This window comes from Biomphalaria glabrata, chromosome 6 (assembly GCF_947242115.1).
Source record: "Biomphalaria glabrata chromosome 6, xgBioGlab47.1, whole genome shotgun sequence".
In the NCBI taxonomy this organism is placed as follows: Eukaryota; Metazoa; Mollusca; class Gastropoda; family Planorbidae; genus Biomphalaria; species Biomphalaria glabrata.
The window spans coordinates 18,697,613-18,717,502 of NC_074716.1; the positions used below are offsets into that span (position 1 = coordinate 18,697,613).

General features: G+C 35.2%; 1 protein-coding gene and 1 long non-coding RNA gene across 2 annotated transcripts in view; one reads left to right on the plus strand and one right to left on the minus strand.

The window, feature by feature from the left end:
• Positions 1-19,642, minus strand: part of LOC106060408 (2-oxoisovalerate dehydrogenase subunit beta, mitochondrial-like) — a 79,605-nt gene extending 59,963 nt beyond the window's left edge. The window contains exons 1-5 of the mRNA XM_056031966.1: positions 19,468-19,642; positions 14,116-14,193; positions 13,699-13,767; positions 13,116-13,249; positions 11,095-11,250 (exon numbers count right to left, since the gene is read on the minus strand). Coding sequence (XP_055887941.1) covers positions 11,095-11,250; positions 13,116-13,249; positions 13,699-13,767; positions 14,116-14,193; positions 19,468-19,615 — 585 coding nt within the window. The 5' untranslated portion in view covers positions 19,616-19,642. The remainder of the gene's footprint in view (positions 1-11,094; positions 11,251-13,115; positions 13,250-13,698; positions 13,768-14,115; positions 14,194-19,467) is intronic.
• Positions 9,668-11,099, plus strand: LOC106060409 (uncharacterized). Its single transcript, XR_001216432.2, has 3 exons — positions 9,668-9,945; positions 10,259-10,303; positions 10,416-11,099. It is a non-coding gene; the product is annotated as an uncharacterized LOC106060409 (long non-coding RNA).
• Positions 19,643-19,890: the final 248 nt, after the last annotated feature.

Consider the following 19,890-nt stretch of genomic DNA (forward strand, 5'->3'; position numbering starts at 1 on the left):
CACCATTTATATTGTTCTCAACAGCAGTCGTATCTTTAAAATCGTGTCTGAGTACCCTGCACGCGTTCTGGATGCGTTTAACTGTTTCGTCTTCCATGACGCCATATCGAGATCTGGGTCGTGGCTCTCTTGGCTACTAGCAAAGTAAGTTCCTTTCGGACAGTGTCCGTGCGAAAACGTGCCAATGACTTGATCTTTTCTGTCTAGCTGCCAACACTCCTCCTTTCTGTTTGGGTGTTTAGGTACTTCTAGACTTCCTGTGTATGCATGCATAAATCACATCAATAACTAAACGACGTCCCATCTATTCCTTTTGGCTTTTTTTATAATGTTTTTCAGTTGACAACAACCAACTCCAAAAATGCCGCAAAAACGTATCAAACTTTGTTTCACATCTCTCCTTGAAATAATTCTATTCATTTCTTTGTATTCCATAGCCCTTCTACAGAGTTCAATTTTTATCCGCAATTTATCTTATGAAAAATTCATATAACATAAGCTGGCCCTTGCAAAACATAATAAAATATAAACACACTCTCTTCAAATAGCAGAATAACTTGATTTAGGAGCAATGTCAAAAGACAATGTAATCACACTGAAATAAAACTGAAGCACAATATTTCTAGTTATTCAAGGTCACAGACCTCACAGGCCTGTGTGAATATTTATGGATGTGTGTGTGTGTGCAGGTCTATGTATTTTTGTGTGAGAGTATTTGTGTTTGCATGTTGGAATATTCAATTCCAGATTTAAGAAACTAAAACGTCTTTTCATTTGAAAGGTCAAAAGGTTTTTGCCTACTAGAGAAAGGCGTGTCTGGTTCTGTTCAGGTTGGGCAGCTTTTGTTTCAATGAAAAAAATTTCTTTCCATCTGCCCGAGACAAATGAAAAACAAATAAAGTACTTGTAAAATGTGTTGATGTCCCAGACTAGATTCACAAGTCAATTCAACCAGGTAGTATAGAACTACAGGTCTGGGTTACACCTTCCAATCAAAGAACACATCCAAACCCTCAAAACTTTTGCTGAATAAAAAAATCTGTGCGATTAGAAATATTTTTACCAAATTGCTTTTGTTTGGCGCAATTTTATGCTTTTAGCTTTCTCGCTACGCTATGATCCTATCACTTTCTCACTACGCTCTGATCCTATCACTTTCTCACTACGCTATGATCCTATCACTTTCTCACTACGCTATGATCCTATCACTTTCTCAATGCACTATGATCCTAATCACTTTCTCACTACGCTATGATCCTATCACTTGTCTCACTACGCTATGATCCTATCACTTTCTCACTACGCTATGATCCTACCACTTTCTCAATGCACTATGATCCTATAACTTTCTAAATGCGCTATGATCCTATCACTTTCTCACTACGCTCTGATCCTATCACCTTCTCACTACGCTATAATCCTATCACTTTCTCACTACGCTATGATCCTATCACTTTCTCACTACGCTATGATCCTATCACTTTCTCACTACGCTATGATCCTAATCACTTTCTCACTACGCTATGATCCTATCACTTGTCTCACTACGCTATGATCCTATCACTTTCTCACTACGCTATGATCCTATCACTTTCTCACTGCACTATGATCCTATCACTTTCTCACTGCACTATGATCCTATCACTTTCTCACTGCACTATGAGCCTATCACTTTCTCACTGCGCTATGAGCCTATCACTTTCTCACTGCGCTATGAGCCTATCACTTTCTCACTGCGCTATGAGCCTATCACTTTCTCACTGCGCTATGATCCTATCACTTTCTCACTGCACTATGATCCTATCACTTTCTCACTGCACTATGATCCTAACACTTTCTCACTGCGCTATGATCCTATCACTTTCTCACTACGCTATGATCCTATCACTTTCTCACTACGCTATGATCCTATCACTTTCTCACTGCACTATGATCCTATCACTTTCTCACTGCACTATGATCCTATCACTTGTAAAGTTGGAAAGAGGTTGGGGGAGAAGAACGTGGTCTCTGTGTGATCACTTTTTAAATGTGAATATAAAAAAAAAAAGGTGAACTACCTGAAATCGAACTAGAGGACTAAAGCCTTATCAGGCTTCCCAAGCTAACACGGAAACCACTCTGCTAGCGAAGAGCTTATGAACATGGAAGATTGTATAGTTATCTATTGTTTCTATTTCATGTTTGTGTTCGCTAAGCCTCAGACGACGACCTACAAAGGGGACTAATTCAGCTTATACCACCATTTCAGTCGAGTACAATTTCTTTCCCTTGTTCGAAATACCAAAAAAAAATTACCAATAGTTAATTAACTTTTTTTTTTAATATTGATTCTTGTGACGTCAGGTAAAAGAAATAATTGAGCAAAATATCAACTTGATCCGAGAATGGGGGTGGAAGATTACGTGTACACACTTTTGACCAGACAGACAGTGAGTTGATATAAGCTTTGTCAAAATATCTATTTTTAATGAAATGATCTTTGAAAATAGGCTACACTTGAGATCATTTTACACAAATTAAAAGATAAAGCTTTTACATAGCTAAAAAAAGGGAAACAATGAAGAGAGAGAGAGAGGGAGGAGGAGAGAGGAGAAGAGAGAGAGGAGGAGAGAAAGAGGAGAAGAGAAAGAGGAGGAGAGAGAGAGGAGAGAGAGAGAGGAGAGAGAGAGAGAGAGGAGGAGAGAGAGAGGAGGAGATAGAGAGAGGAGGAGGAGAGAGAGAAGAGGTGAATTTTGTAAGAATATACAGTTGAAATAAACTAAAACTCGAACAACTCAGAAACAATGTGGAGCTTACAAGAACACAAGAAAGACAGCAACAATGTGGAGCTTACAAGAACACAAGAAAGACAGAAACAATGTGGAGCTTACAAGAACACAAGAAAGACAGCAACAATGTGGAGCTTACAAGAACACAAGAAAGACAGCAACAATGTGGAGCTTACAAGAACACAAGAAAGACAGAAACAATGTGGAGCTTACAAGAACACAAGAAAGACAGCAACAATGTGGAGCTTACAAGAACACAAGAAAGACAGCAACAATGTGGAGCTTACAAGAACACAAGAAAGACAGCAACAATGTGGAGCTTACAAGAACACAAGAAAGACAGAAACAATGTGGAGCTTACAAGAACACAAGAAAGACAGCAACAATGTGGAGCTTACAAGAACACAAGAAAGACAGAAACAATGTGGAGCTTACAAAAACACAAGAAAGACAGCAACAATGTGGAGCTTACAAGAACACAAGAAAGACAGAAACAATGTGGAGCTTACAAGAACACAAGAAAGACAGAAACAATGTGGAGCTTACAAGAACACAAGAAAGACAGCAACAATGTGAAGCTTACAAGAACACAAGAAAGACAGAAACAATGTGGAGCTTACAAGAACACAAGAAAGACAGAAACAATGACATTTCATTGGAGAATTAAGAGACATGATACAAACTGGCTTGAGAAAGAGCGAGAGAGAGAGAGAGAGAAAAAGAGAAAGAGAGAGATAGAAAGAGAAAAAAGAGAGAGAAAAAGAGAGAAAGAGAAAGAGAGAGAGAAAGAAAGAGAGAGAAAGAGAGAAAGAGAGAGAGCAAAAGAGAGAGAAAGTAAGAGAGAAAGAGAAGGAGAGAGAGAGCGAAAGAGAGAGAGAGAGAGAAAGTAAGAGAGAAATAAAGAGAGAGAGAGAGAGAGAGAGAAAGAGAGAGTGAAAGAGAAAGATAGAAAGTAAGAGAGAAAAAGAGAAAGAGAGAAAGTAAGAGAGAAAGAGAAAGAATGCCTTTACGTTGGACAGGAAAGAGATTGAGATAAAAAAAAAAAGATGTTTAATTAAACTTGATATCACAACAACAACAAAAATACCATGCTGAGTGTAACCTAATACAAGCTGAGTTCCATTGAACCAGACAACAAGAGACGCGAAGACCTCGGACGATCACATGTCACGTGGTATTTCTACAGTACTTTAATGAGAGCACACAATACTAACAAAAAAAAAAAAAAAAGTAAACCCTGAACTAAACTAGTATAAACCCTGAAACTAAACTACGCAAATCTTTTACAAAGCTTGAAGTTTGGGTAGGGCCAAGCCCATTGTCACCCATCGACCTTCTTTGTTTAGCATCGACCTTCTTTGTTTAGCTCAGCCTAATAGTCCATCTTTAGCAGTCCCGAAGGACGCTCTTTTAGTTTGGTGTGGTCAGTTCGTTCGTCTGTCACGTTTAGATCACAACAAGACTTGAAAACAACAAAATCAACTACAACAAAAACCTAAACAACAACTATTGGTCTTCTGAGAACCAAACCGTTTTGTTGTTTTTTTTAAATGAAAGATACAAACCGTTTGGTCATACAAATAACCTATTTTTAAAGCAATACTTTCAATATTTGTATAGTCTGATTTTGCACATTGACCTGTTCATGTGAAACAATAATGGTCAGTTCGAGAAATGGCCGACTAGATCGTGAAATAGCCAATTTTGGGCTTTGCCATTATATATATATATATATATATATATATATATATATATATATATATGCAGGTGCTCAATGATGGATCGCAGGCAGTCATGCTTAAAATGAGCATTTGGTACGGAATAGAACTGAAGGATTTTTTAAAAAATAGTTTGCTAACAATTCCTAATACAACAAGTCACAACACAGTTCTCAGTTTAAAAAATAGTTTGCTAACAATTCCTAGTACAACAAGTCACAACACAGTTCTCAGTTTAAAAAATAGTTTGCTAACAATTCCTAATACAACAAGTCACAACACAGTTCTCAGGTTAAAAAATAGTTTGCTAACAATTCCTAGTACAACAAGTCACAACACAGTTCTCAGGTTAAAAAATAGTTTGCTAACAATTCCTAGTACAACAAGTCACAACACAGTTCTCAGGTTAAAAAATAGTTTGCTAACAATTCCTAATACAACAAGTCACAACACAGTTCTCAGGTTAAAAAATAGTTTGCTAACAATTCCTAGTACAACAAGTCACAACACAGTTCTCAGTTTAAAAAATAGTTTGCTAACAATTCCTAATACAACAAGTCACAACACAGTTCTCAGGTTAAAAAATAGTTTGCTAACAATTCCTAGTACAACAAGTCACAACACAGTTCTCAGGTTAAAAAATAGTTTGCTAACAATTCCTAGTACAACAAGTCACAACACAGTTCTCAGGTTAAAAAATAGTTTGCTAACAATTCCTAGTACAACAAGTCACAACACAGTTCTCAGGTTAAAAAATAGTTTGCTAACAATTCCTAGTACAACAAGTCACAACACAGTTCTCAGTTTAAAAAATAGTTTGCTAACAATTCCTAGTACAACAAGTCACAACACAGTTCTCAGGTTAAAAAATAGTTTGCTAACAATTCCTAGTACAACAAGTCACAACACAGTTCTCAGTTTAAAAAATAGTTTGCTAACAATTCCTAATACAACAAGTCACAACACAGTTCTCAGGTTAAAAAATAGTTTGCTAACAATTCCTAATACAACAAGTCACAACACAGTTCTCAGGTTAAAAAATAGTTTGCTAACAATTCCTAGTACAACAAGTCACAACACAGTTCTCAGGTTAAAAAATAGTTTGCTAACAATTCCTAGTACAACAAGTCACAACACAGTTCTCAGTTTAAAAAATAGTTTGCTAACAATTCCTAGTACAACAAGTCACAACACAGTTCTCAGTTTAAAAAATAGTTTGCTAACAATTCCTAATACAACAAGTCACAACACAGTTCTCAGGTTAAAAAATAGTTTGCTAACAATTCCTAGTACAACAAGTCACAACACAGTTCTCAGGTTAAAAAATAGTTTGCTAACAATTCCTAGTACAACAAGTCACAACACAGTTCTCAGGTTAAAAAATAGTTTGCTAACAATTCCTAGTACAACAAGTCACAACACAGTTCTCAGGTTAAAAAATAGTTTGCTAACAATTCCTAGTACAACAAGTCACAACACAGTTCTCAGTTTAAAAAATAGTTTGCTAACAATTCCTAGTACAACAAGTCACAACACAGTTCTCAGTTTAAAAAATAGTTTGCTAACAATTCCTAGTACAACAAGTCACAACACATTCTCAGGTTAAAAAATAGTTTGCTAACAATTCCTAGTACAACAAGTCACAACACAGTTCTCAGTTTAAAAAATAGTTTGCTAACAATTCCTAGTACAACAAGTCACAACACAGTTCTCAGGTTAAAAAATAGTTTGCTAACAATTCCTAGTACAACAAGTCACAACACAGTTCTCAGGTTAAAAAATAGTTTGCTAACAATTCCTAGTACAACAAGTCACAACACAGTTCTCAGTTTAAAAAATAGTTTGCTAACAATTCCTAGTACAACAAGTCACAACACAGTTCTCAGTTTAAAAAATAGTTTGCTAACAATTCCTAGTACAACAAGTCACAACACAGTTCTCAGGTTAAAAAATAGTTTGCTAACAATTCCTAGTACAACAAGTCACAACACAGTTCTCAGTTTAAAAAATAGTTTGCTAACAATTCCTAGTACAACAAGTCACAACACAGTTCTCAGGTTAAAAAATAGTTTGCTAACAATTCCTAGTACAACAAGTCACAACACAGTTCTCAGTTTAAAAAATAGTTTGCTAACAATTCCTAGTACAACAAGTCACAACACAGTTCTCAGTTTAAAAAATAGTTTGCTAACAATTCCTAGTACAACAAGTCACAACACAGTTCTCAGGTTAAAAAACAACACGAAAGCGCTGGTGTTATTTAATTTCGTGGTGCGTAATATTTAAGCACGTTTTTCTATCTGCAGAGCTTACTAAACAGTGTACCCATGGGGGCCGCCTATGAGAATGCGAGAAAACGCAAACTACTTTGTATCTTGTTTATTTTAAAGCTTATTTGTAGACCTACTTTTGAAACAATACATTATAGACACCCGGCGTGAGCGTTGTTCTCTTCCTTTAGAAACAAATCACCGGCTCTATTACATTCACGTGGCTATAGTAGTAATGTTCTAGAGAGGCAGTGGAAGTGAGAGGCTACAGGAGGATCCTAAGTATCACAATTAAAGGCAGCACCACACAGAAAGGGTTTAGAGACAGCGTTACTACCGTGATTGGACCCCATGATGACCTGCTACTAGTTACTACAGTGATTGGACCCCATGATGACCTGCTAACTAGTTACTACAGTGATTGGACCCCATGATGACCTGCTAACTAGTTACTACAGTGATTGGACCCCATAATGACCTGCTAACTAGTTACTACAGTGATTGGACCCCATGATGACCTGCTAACTAGTTACTACAGTGATTGGACCCCATAATGACTTGCTAACTAGTTACTACAGTGAGTGGACCCCATGATGACCTGCTAACTAGTTACTACAGTGATTGGACCCCATAATGACCTGCTAACTAGTTACTACAGTGATTGGACCCCATGAAGAATGACTTTCACATACGCAACGTGTTCAAATAGACATTTTTATAATCACATTTTAAATCTCCAAAGCTATTCACAACTAAATCATAAAGATAATTACGACCTATAGGGAAGATGATGTAAAGGTCATCTGCTAATGTGGTCGATGGTTAACCGCCTTTGTTTTCCTCAACTAATCTCAGGTACCCAATGAGCTGGGTAGACTCAAGGGCGTCCTAAAAATCCTAAAATTCAAAATCTGTCTTCAAGGAGATTCGAAACCTCGGTTTTTTGAAGCCATGCATTTTACCACTCAATCACCACGACCCCCCCCCTCTTATGGATGTTTACTCAATGTAAATATATAGGTGCTAACCTACATTCAATAAGCACCTACACAGCCTAGTACCTGTGGTTAGTAGTAGGACCACACTTAGACTACAATCTATTGGTAGGACCACACTTAAGACTACAATCTATTGGTAGGACCACACTTAAAAAAAACATTTTCACACCTGTTTGTTGAGTTGTAGAGTTACTTATAAAGATCATTAAATAATTAACTTAGGAAGAAAAAACTTAAACTGTTTGTGTGTGTGTGTGTGCGGTGGAGACAGGTTTATACCCAAACACCTGTGACAAGAAAGGACAAGCAGAAAACGGAGAGGTGACTGTTTGTGTGTGTGTGCTTGTGTGGTGGAGACAGGTTTATACCCAAACACCTGTGACAAGAAAGGACAAGCAGAAAACGGAGAGGTGACTGTTTGTGTGTGTGTGCTTGTGTGGTGGAGACAGGTTTATACCCAAACACCTGTGACAAGAAAGGACAAGAGCAGAAAACGGAGAGGTGACTGTTTGTGTGTGTGTGCTTGTGTGGTGGAGACAGGTTTATACCCAAACACCTGTGACAAGAAAGGACAAGCAGAAAACGGAGAGGTGACTGGTCATGTGACCGAATGGAATGACTCGATCTACTAACATGAAAGCAAGACACCATTGGGAGAGGTGACTGGTCATGTGACCGAATGGAATGACTCGATCTACTAACATGAAAGCAAGACACCATTGGGAGAGGTGACTGGTCATGTGACCGAATGGAATGACTCGATCTACTAACATGAAAGCAAGACACCATTGGGAGAGGTGACTGGTCATGTGACCGGATGGAATGACTCGATCTACTAACATGGAAGCAAGACACCATTGGGAGAGGAAACAAACAGCACACAATAGGTCAGTACTGACATCTAACAGCAGGTCAGGCAGGTCTGATAGCAGGTCAGGAAGGTCTGACATCTAACAGCAGGTCAGGAAGGTCATTAATTGCAATTATCACTGAAGGGAGTGTGGTGCGCTTACAAGAGTATATTGGACACTGGATCTAACCAAAGATAACAGAGAGAGAGAGAGAGAGAGAGAGAGAGAGAGAGAGAGAATACATTAAAATGAATATTGTCAATTAATCACAGTGTTTAAGTGAACACAATCTTAGAAGTAGACCTGGAAGATTAGGAAGTGGATGTTTACATTATTAATACACTGTTTTACAAGCAGAACAGATTTTCAACAGTAGTCATGATGGGAAGCTATGCAATGGCTCTATCCTCACCACATTGTCTGGTCCATTTATAAAATATAGTTTTTAAAAAGTGTTCTTGGTAAAATAACTACTCACCCATATATATATATATAGCTACTGACAACTGACCCATTCAAACAGTGGAGACAAAACTAATGATAACTAACTCCTACAAACAGTGGAGACAAAACTAATGATAACTAACAACTAACTCCTACAAACAGTGGAGACAAAACTAATGATAACTAACAACTAACTCCTACAAACAGTGGAGACAAAACTAATGATAACTAACTCCTACAAACAGTGGAGACAAAACTAATGATAACTAACTCCTACAAACAGTGGAGACAAAACTAATGATAACTAACTCCTATAAACAGTGGAGACAAAACTAATGATAACTAACAACTAACTCCTACAAACAGTGGAGACAAAACTAATGATAACTAACTCCTACAAACAGTGGAGACAAAACTAATGATAACTAACTCCTACAAACAGTGGAGACAAAAGTGCTGATGCTACTCAAAACTAACCCTTGTAAGTATCACCTTTGGTGCCCCAGCCACCAGCACCACAACTAATACAGCACACACAATACAAGAAAAAGTATTGGGTATTGGGGGAGGGGCAGTCTTTGAACTTTGAACTGATATATATCGATGTCTATTACAGAAATGAAAGCTGGCAATAAAACAAACAAAATGTGTATGTGTGTATGTGATATACAGAACAAACATTATATAGATCAGGACATGGTGTTAACCAATCAATAACAACATCTGGTGAAGTGAAGTTGATTATTGGTCAGGCTTGTTACATGTAGCTTTTATAAATAGAACTGAAAGTATCTTGTTACCAGCCTAAGTCTAAAGCAGCAGACACATGGTCCTTGACCTTCTCAACATAGAACATTAGTTCTGGCATACAATTAGTGTATGCAGCTGGCACAGTAAGTTATATTGCCATTAAGTGCTTGTGCAGTAGAGTTCACCCACACAATCATCTTTTATCTCTTAAATGACACAATGGACCTCATTCACCAATCGTAAAGAAACAACATTTAGCCACATGATTCTCTATCTCTTCTATGCAAATTACGTAATCCATAAAGGCTATCACGTGATACATTTTTTTCATTGTTTTATCAATATTATCACATGGCTAAATGTTGTTTGTTTACGATTGGTGAATGAGGTCCATTGAAGATAGTAAGGAATAAAACAGAACATATTCAATTCAATATTGCCCTTCTATTTTTCCAGCTCATGGGTCAAACAATAACAAAAAGAAGCTAAAACACTTAAATGGTAATCTTTTTTTTAAAAATCAAACCAAGTTCTTTAGCCAAACTTTTTTTAGGTTTAAAGATCAAAATATTTCTGTGACAATATAATCATCAAGTTTATCATCTCATTTCAGGAATTTGTTACTGAAGGTTTAAGAGAAACCAGGAAAGAAAAATCTAGTAGTCCTTATCAAAGGGAGGTAGCTGAGGATAAAACAGTTGGTAATATCTGGGATGTTTAAACTTCCTAGCCATGAAATGTACTAACAAGTAGTCAATTATACAAACAAGACATGGTCTCTTTCATTTAATATTTACTAAGTCATTTTACTCAAATACTTAACTGGGAAAATAAATCAAGAAATGAATTGTTGTTTGCTGAACCACATTTTAAATTGGCAAATAAGGCATTTTTAACATGAGAAGGAAAATAACCCATTGGATGATACAGCTGAGACTATCAAATTCTTTGTGATGCTTGTAGATATCCTTAATAATTTACATTATAATAATTTCGTATTCCTTATGCTAGGACAACTTTGTACAAAAGCTCTTTCTTCCCTAGTGCCATTAAAGAAAAGAATGGGTTGCCCAAATCTACCAGGAAAACCAACAACTTCGTAGAGTTTAAAGTCACTGATTAACATGTATGACTAGATTGACACATGAAATGAATAGGATGTAAATATATTCTTTTTTGAAGTAAAGTCTGTAAAATGATGAATTTTTTCACCCAGCTTGAATGAATACCTGACATTAGTTAGAGTAAATCCATGACAGTCTAATTGAAGGTAACTGAAATATACCATTTACCTTTAATCCAGGACAGTGAGCAAAGAATGCTTCAACACTCTGTGAATGATACAGTGAACCATGACCTACAGCACTGCAGGGAGTTCGTATAGTCAGCCTGCCACAATCAAACTCATTCCCTGATCTGTATCTGTACATTGCTGCCTCATTCCTTATCTGAATCATTTGTAAAAGGAAACATTACAAACAAGAAACACATTCCATAATATTGACAGACTTTGAGATTTTAACAAAATCAGATTTGTAAACAAACATTTTAAGAAATAATTAGCCACCCGCTCCATTATAACTACATTAAGTTGTTGCAAAGCGGGCGACATCTATCTATCAAGACTAGAACCGAGCAGTACAAAAACTCATTTGTTCCTGACAAGGTCAGACTATATCAATGCCACTTGTTGATCAATAAACATGTAAAGGATCAAGAGGTCTGTGTGTAGTCGTTCAATGAACTCCTTATGTTGTGTCTGTTCTATTTTATGTGAATGTTTTTGTTGTCTTGTTTTATATATGAGAAAAGAGTCCTTGGAATCATAACAAATTTCCATAAGGATCTATTAAGCAGTCTTAGCATTAGACATGAACTTGTTTACGTTTCTTTCCAGCACTACATTAAGAATTGAATATGTCTACATTGCTTTAGTTGAACAAGCTGTTCAAACCAACCACTGAGTCATTATTCTCTCTTTCCAAATAACGTCTGTTAGTTATATTATATGATGTTATGGAGTGTAATGTACATGTTTCTCATGTAACAAAGAAAAAAAAAAAGGGCAGATGAAGAAGTTTCTGATCAAACTATGAGGTGGTCTGTCATAATTCAAAATAAATAAATATGTGTGTAAGTTGAAGACAGGAAGACTGGATAGAGACTTGAGTTGTATTTTAAATTATAATTTCAGTTGTGTTTCTACATATTTCAACTTTCAAGAGAAGCTTGATTATGTTTGATTTTAAGTTCTACATTATGAATTTAATATGCATTGTGATGTTGCTCTTTCAGGCTGTCTTGAGGTCAACTATGAATGACTGTTGAATTTCAACCAATTACTCTGCAAGCATTTGGGTGTTATTGTTCGGGTGTATTCCGTGTAGTTGATCAACAATACAGACAAAACAAACACATCGGTTTTAACTAGTAAAGAGATGTAGTCAACGCTGAAGAACAATGTAACATGTATTTATTCTAAGAAAAGGCCACAGTAAACGTCTCTGTCACTAAACACGTCATTACCTTGGAGGATTATATCGCTAACTGATTTTCCGGTCTCTAACCCAACATATCCCAAATGTCACTAGTCCCGTTCAATATGCGTCTTCTATGGTGCGTCGCTAAATAACTAAACTATAAATAAGGTGTCTACACTGGTTTTGTTGTACTAGCTGTTTGGAGCTACAAACCTAAACCTGACAATCAACACTATGGTAACAAGGCATAGTGTGTATAAACTAATAATAACATGGATCTAGGATGTGCAGATCTATTTATATCAGAAGGCAAAATAATTATTGATTGAATTACTAAGATGAAAATTTAACAAATTATGCAGATCTAAATATATGAAGCAATTGTTTTTTGCTCATCAGGCACAAATGCCTTTATCAGGCTGTAAATTAGTTTCTAAAATATTTTATTTTTCAGTGACCTGTTCCGAATATGAACATAGAATAGAATGATCTGATTTGTTTATACCTGATAGTTTCACAAAATAACCACTTCTAAAACAATTATTTTCAAACTTTTGAATATTTTTAAGCGGAGGAGGGCTTGAATATATTTTTGGATACATAATTTCCATAATATGAATCACAGATCAAGTGGTCTAACACACACACACACAAAATGTGTAAGGTAAGAGAAGCAGACACATAAAAAGATAAACCAGAAGACATGGAATGAAAAGCAGTTTAAAAAAGAAAAATGGACCAGCTTTTCATGAGTGCCAATCTCATGGCTAGATACTATCTGATGTAGTATGTATTAAAATAAATAATAAAGCATATCATGATTGATTAATGACCTGATCAAAGGCTGGAAAAATGTAATCTGCAAACTGAATTTCAGCAATGGCTGTAGCTCCAGTTACTGCTATACCAATGCCAAAAGAGACAATGCCCTGCTCACTTAATGGACTGTTGAACACACGATCAGCTCCTAAAAGCAAGATAGATATAAACATAATATAATAATAATAAGAGATAACCTAGATAATAAGAGATAATCTAGATAACTTGTAAAACATAATGGTCTACACATTTTATATCATTTTTATTTGGGGGTGGGGGGGGGGGGCATAGACTTGTGAGTTTCAAGGGGACCTGTAAATGTACCAGAATCACATCAGTTATTCTCCATATCCACCAGAAACATAAACTATGGGCTGTATATAACATAAATAAATAGGCTGTTCCAATTCATTAATCTAAACAAACAAAAGCTTCCCAACAGAGCTTGATCTTTCAGTTACTTTAAGATTTTGAGTCTGAAGAGAACATCACTATAAAATATTTCCTAACCGAAACCAATGTTTAAGAATCCACCTTGTAATGTCACATGATTTATTTAGTATTTGATTAGAATACAGAATTAGCACCAACTCTTACCATATTTTTCTTTCAGTCCAACACTGCATCGAAACACACCTCCAAAGGCCACATCTTCACCAAATAAAACTAAAAGAATCAAATGGAACATGAACTTCAGTTCTTTGCAACAGTTCATTTTTTAAAGTCTAAAAAATGTCATTTTTAGCTTTTACTATCTAACAAAACTTGAAGCTTATCTTACACAAAATTCAATATTTGCCATAGCTAAATGTTTAAGTATGAATGGAAAATGGCTGTGCTATTGTGAAATAAGATATAAAAGTTTGCTTTAAAACATCATTAAATACTTACTACATTGGGTTATATTTATCTTAGTGTCAAACAGTAAAAACAATCTTTTTTCTTTCAAAGCAAATAAAATTGGAAAAAAAAAAGCTAATTTTAATAAGCCTCACATAACAAAAGAACCGTTACCTGCAGATGAGTCCTTGGCTAAAGCAATGTCTAATGCACTTGTTATAGACTGGAAAAAGTTCATTTTTGTTGTCTCCCCTGAATTCAAGAAATATAATTAATAAAAAACATAATTAGTGCTAACAAAAGATTCCAAGCTGCAATGAAGAACAAAAAAATTTAATTAAAATTGAGAGGATTAATATTTAAGATATAAAAAAATATTGTTTATACAAGAATTTGAAATTTAAAATATTATCTCATCAGCACTTATTTTATTGTTAGCCTCGATTTATTTCGTACAAATTAGGGAGAAAATTGATACAGCTTCCAAACTTAATAATAAATATTCTTAAATTTATAAAGTGAGACATATGAACATAAATTCTAGATCCATTTTAATTCTGAAATTGTAGGAATTAAAATAAAAAGCACTAAGAATTAGGTCAAACATATCCACCCAGTTTGTAAAGACAAAATCTACATTGTAAAGTAACTACTACAAATGATTCACAGTACAAACACATGTAACTATGTTTGGCAGCTTGCTTTTAACTGACATAGATGAGAGGACCTGGCTGATGGCAGCTTTGGAACAAAACATCTAGAGAGCTTTTTACAAAGGCCACCATATACATATTTGAGACCAAAAGAATTCTATTGCTGTGAAAAGATAACAAGACAACCACTGGCACTAGCAGACAACAGTTATGTTTGCGCTAGATGTGGCGAAATATGTAGATCCTAACTAGACCTAGGCGTCCTAGGACTGTGTAGCCAGGTGAAATACTGCACTACTCCTTAATATAAATTTGATCACTTTGATGTAGATCTAGATATTATAAATATAATTATAGATAGATCTAGATCAACTATTTCTACTACCTATAATATAGCACCATATAGTCTTTAGTACTCTTTAAAATATTTATATTATAAAGATCTAGTATTGTGTGTGTAATACAATTGACTGTACACCTTTAACTTTAACAATCATATTGAATCATAATGTCAGTCAAATGTAGAGTCTGATTTCTAGTACTATATTATACTGTCTATATAGACCTAGTTAATTGAATGTTTTCACGAGGAAACTAAATGTACTGTCAAATTCAATGGAGCCCAATCAGCACCTTTTGAGGTTTGCAGTGGTGTCAAGCAGGGATGTGTGCTCGCACCTACTCTGTTTGGCATATTCTTCTCCTGTCTACTGCATTATGCGTACAGCGACATAAACGAAGGTGTGTTTCTCCATACAAGATCCTCTGGAAAACTATTTAATGTATCAAGGCTGCGGGCAAAAACCAAGGTTAGGAAGCTACTCGTCAGGGAACTCCTGTATGCTGATGATGCAGCTATTGTGGCTGATTCTGATATTCAGCTACAGTCCATGGTTGACAAACTATCTGCTGCTTGCCAGAAGTTCGGCTTAAACATCAGTCAAAGCAAGACTAAGATACTTGTCCAAAACACAAACACTGCACCTCAAGTAAGCATTAATGGCCAACCACTAGAAATCGTTGATCACTTTTGTTACCTTGGCTCCATCATATCCAACAACACTCTACTGGATAAAGACATAAACAACAGGATAGCCAAGGCAATGGCCACCATGTCACGGTTGCAGAAAAGAGTCTGGGACAACATATTGCTGACTAGCAGTACTAAAGCCCTAGTCTACCGGACCTGTGTGTTGAGCACCTTGCTGTACGGAAGTGAAACATGGTCAACCTACTCATGGCAGGAAAAAAAGCTGAATGTCTTCCACCTCCGATGCCTAAGGCGGATCTTTAAAATAAGGTGGCAAGATAAGATAACAAATGAGGAAGTGCTACATAGAGCAGGATGCCAGGACATCCGCTCTGTTATCAGCAGCAGACGCCTTGGCTGGCTTGGCCACGTTCGTAGAATGCCAGTAGGTCGACTTCCACAGGACATCCTGTATGGCGATCTAATTGAAGGCAGGAGAGCCGCTGGTCGCCCACTTTTACGTTATACGGATGTATGCAAACGCGACATGAAGCTCTTCAAAATCGACACTGGCAACTGGGAAGAGGTGGCACTGGACAGATCCACATGGAGAGAGAGCATAAAGGAAGGGTCACAGATTGCAGATGTCATACACAACAGAAGCAGAAAGAAGGGTGAAAATGCAATGGCGCCTGGTGATTTTATATGCCCAACCTGTGATCGCAGCTGTGTATCAAGGATTGGCCTCTTTAGTCACACAAGAAGTTGCAAAGGGAAAAGATCGTCTCACGAGACGTAAATGCCACAGGAATATAGACCTAGTAGTAGTAGTAGAAAAATAGCCTCTGTCTGATTTTAGATCTAGAACAGGGGTGGGCAAATTAAGGACCGCAGCCCACATCCGACCCGCTGAAACCTACTGTCATCAGTTTTGCCTACAGATGTTTTATGTATATAAAAAATGCAAATATATTAAAATTAATAATTTTAAATATCAATATAAATTATTCAAACTTCTGAATCTTATCACTTATAAAATGATGATGAAGCTAAGGAAACATTGATTGCCACTACATGTCATTCCAAGAAGTTTAAAGTAAACACATCTATAGATTATTCTTATGGGCAATTTTTCAAAACATTCAGTCAAAGACACAAACTCATGCCAGTATTGATTCAATGCTATGAAGAACAGATTTGAAAGTGTTGGGTTGGCTTGGAACAAGATGGTAAGTGTAAAAAGAGATTTTAAAAAATAAATAAAAGAGCAATATCCTAACCCTAAACTCTAAATGGAAAGTTACACAAAGAAGCATTGAATATTAAACATAGTATTGACCTAACTATCATAGTGATCAACCTTATCAGAGCTAGGGATCTTAACCACAGGCGGTTCCGAGAAGTACTTGAAGATTTGGAAACAAAACATTCTGATGTTCAGTACTCAGTACCACACTAGTAACTACTGGCTTATCATGGGCATGGTATTGATAAGAATATATGGGATCTCAAGTAAGAAATTGTTATGTTCCTTGAAGGACATTGACTGTGACTTTGTTACTAATATTTCTAATGATGAATGGAAGACAGACTTCATATTTTTAATTGCAAATATTGTAATGGATTGTTTGAACATCAAATTTATGTGCATGTTAAATCTTTTCAAACAAAGCTTTCCTATTTCTCCAGGCAAGAAAGTGAAAACAGGTTTAGACATTTTCCTTTGTTAAAAGGTGAAACTATTTCTAGTGAAATGGTTGAAAAGTACTAGACTTATTTGGATTCCTTGATTGTGGAATTTGAAAGCTAATTATAAGACATCAAGAATTTGGAACCAGTTTTCAATACCCTCAGGTGACCATTTAGTGCAGAAGCTGATTCAGCTACAGAGGACATACCTCAAAGCAAATTATGACCTGAAAGGCAACATCCAGTCAATTCTTCTGCGGGGACTTTATGGGTGCCAGAAGCTGTATTTCCACATTTAAAAAATGTTGCAAACACATGTAAACATTTATTTTGTTTGAAAATATATAAGTGTAACTAGTGTAAGAAAGGTTGATGCTGACTGACAGCAGTCACTAGGATAAAAACTAGTTTAAATGCTACTAAGCTAATTCTACAGTTCCAGAACATTATACACAAGTGTAAACAGTTAAATACTTCATATTTGTGGTGAATTGTTGTGATGTAAAAAGACAATACACTACAATTCAAGAAAATAGTTATAAAATTAGATTCAGAAATTGCTATTAAACTTAGTCACAAGTTAGAAGTGAAGTTAGTGACTATGAGTATGACTTGACTAGAATTTAGTATTACTATTCTAGTATGACTATGTTCTATATAGATCTAGAATCTAGATAATTTAAATAAGTAAGAGATAAGTCATCTAAAAAGGTAAGTCAGTAACTGGGTTAGTAAAAATAAAAACTAAGTTTACAAGTTTGAAGTTACTAAGACTAACATGGAATGGGTTGCCTGAGCTAGCCAGGAAAACCAGTTACTTGGACTTGGTGGAGTTTGGGTCATTAGTTCATATGCATGACTAAATGCATGACGCGTAGGACGTAGATCTATCTAATCATCTTCTTTTTAACACTTTTATTTTTTGAAGTAACGTCTGTAATTTGTAAGTTTAGTAACTAGAGTCTAAATTCTACTAGTAATAGTTACTTATACTATGAGTTATAGTAGTAATACTAAATACTAGTAATAGTTAATAGTCTGTAGGGAGGTGAAATTCCGGAACTTCCGGTGTCCAAAAAATGACGTAAAAACTTGAGACAAGAGTTTTCCTTACTGCTACATAGGACTTTGTTTGAAATCGATTATGCTCACTATATATAAAGATATCATTGCTAAAAAGAGTGAATTCAATTACTTTTGATGATGGAGAACATTTTTGTCTTTAACAATTTTTTGAAAAAAAAAAATTATTTAAATATTTTGCATTGAAAGTATAAACATTTTTATTTTTGCTGATACTCATCACAGAAAAGTCGTACCCTGTTGATTTTTTTTCCTGCTAATAGTACATGTGTCTGGCTATAGGTCCTACCAATTTTCAGATCGATCTATTGTCAAAATCGAACAAACTTGAAAAAAAAAAACATTGACCTCAATGGACTCTTCAGGTTTTATTTTTTTTTATAGAAGATATTGTTTGTCAACAACAAATGAAATTATAATCTTGTAGCAGATATTATTAGCTACAGATCTAGATACTTTTGAAAGATTTTTTACCTTGCAATTTTTTTTAAAAGCATTTGAAAAAAAAATTGTTTCAGGCGATTTTGATCCCAATTTTTTAATATTTTGTTATTTTCTGCCATCACGACGCCACCATTTTGTCCCCGCCTCTCTGACATTTCTTGTAGTTTGTTTATTTCATCAATATTTACATTTTAAACAACTGAAGTTCATAAATATAAATGAAATCAGAATTGTGAGCTAGAAATTTACTACGAATACTAGATCTAGATCTACTATTAAATTTCTTATTTAATAAATAGATCTATCATCTACGAAACTCAATTCCAACTTTTTAACTTTTGATCTTGGGGGTGTGTCTCGCCAGCTGAGCCAGCGACAAGCTCTCTCTTCACTTTTTCCATGTCAACAGATGTTAGGTCAAAACGGCACAAAAAAAATCATAACTTTCTTAATGTTAAACATACAGTCATAATTTATACACCATTACTGCATTAGAAAGTATTTTAATGATGTACAAACGAAAAATTGTTTTTTCAAAGATAATTTTTTTTTTTGACCTCCTAGTCTGCTCTGACCCTCTGACCTGACAGAGGCTCTGTATCAGTAATCAATTCAATGATTAAAATTAAGACATTAAGTTAAGTAAGATTAAAGATAAGATAAACTAGACATCTAGATTTTACATACCGAATTTTTTCGGTGGAGTTTCTGGAACATACGTAAAGTGCATGCATCTTGAAGAAATTGCTAATTGATCAGTTACTCTTGGACATTTTTGGAGTAAAACAGCTAACTGAGTAGCAGCTTTTCTCAAAATACCTAGTTTTGTCGCCATTGTCAACACTAGTATTAGCTTACACGAAAATTGTGAAAACTAATAGATTATCTAGTACATCTAGATCAGTGATCTTTTTTTTTTTTTCTTAGAATAAAATTCTGTTTGTGTATTTTTTAAAATTGCTTTATAAATAGATTTAGATATAGAATAAATATCTAGAGTTAAGATCTAATTTTATAAAATAACATATAAAAATGAATGAAATTTACTTTTCTATTTCTTTATACTTAGATCTAGAGCTTTTTAAAATATTAGAATTTTAAACAACGAAT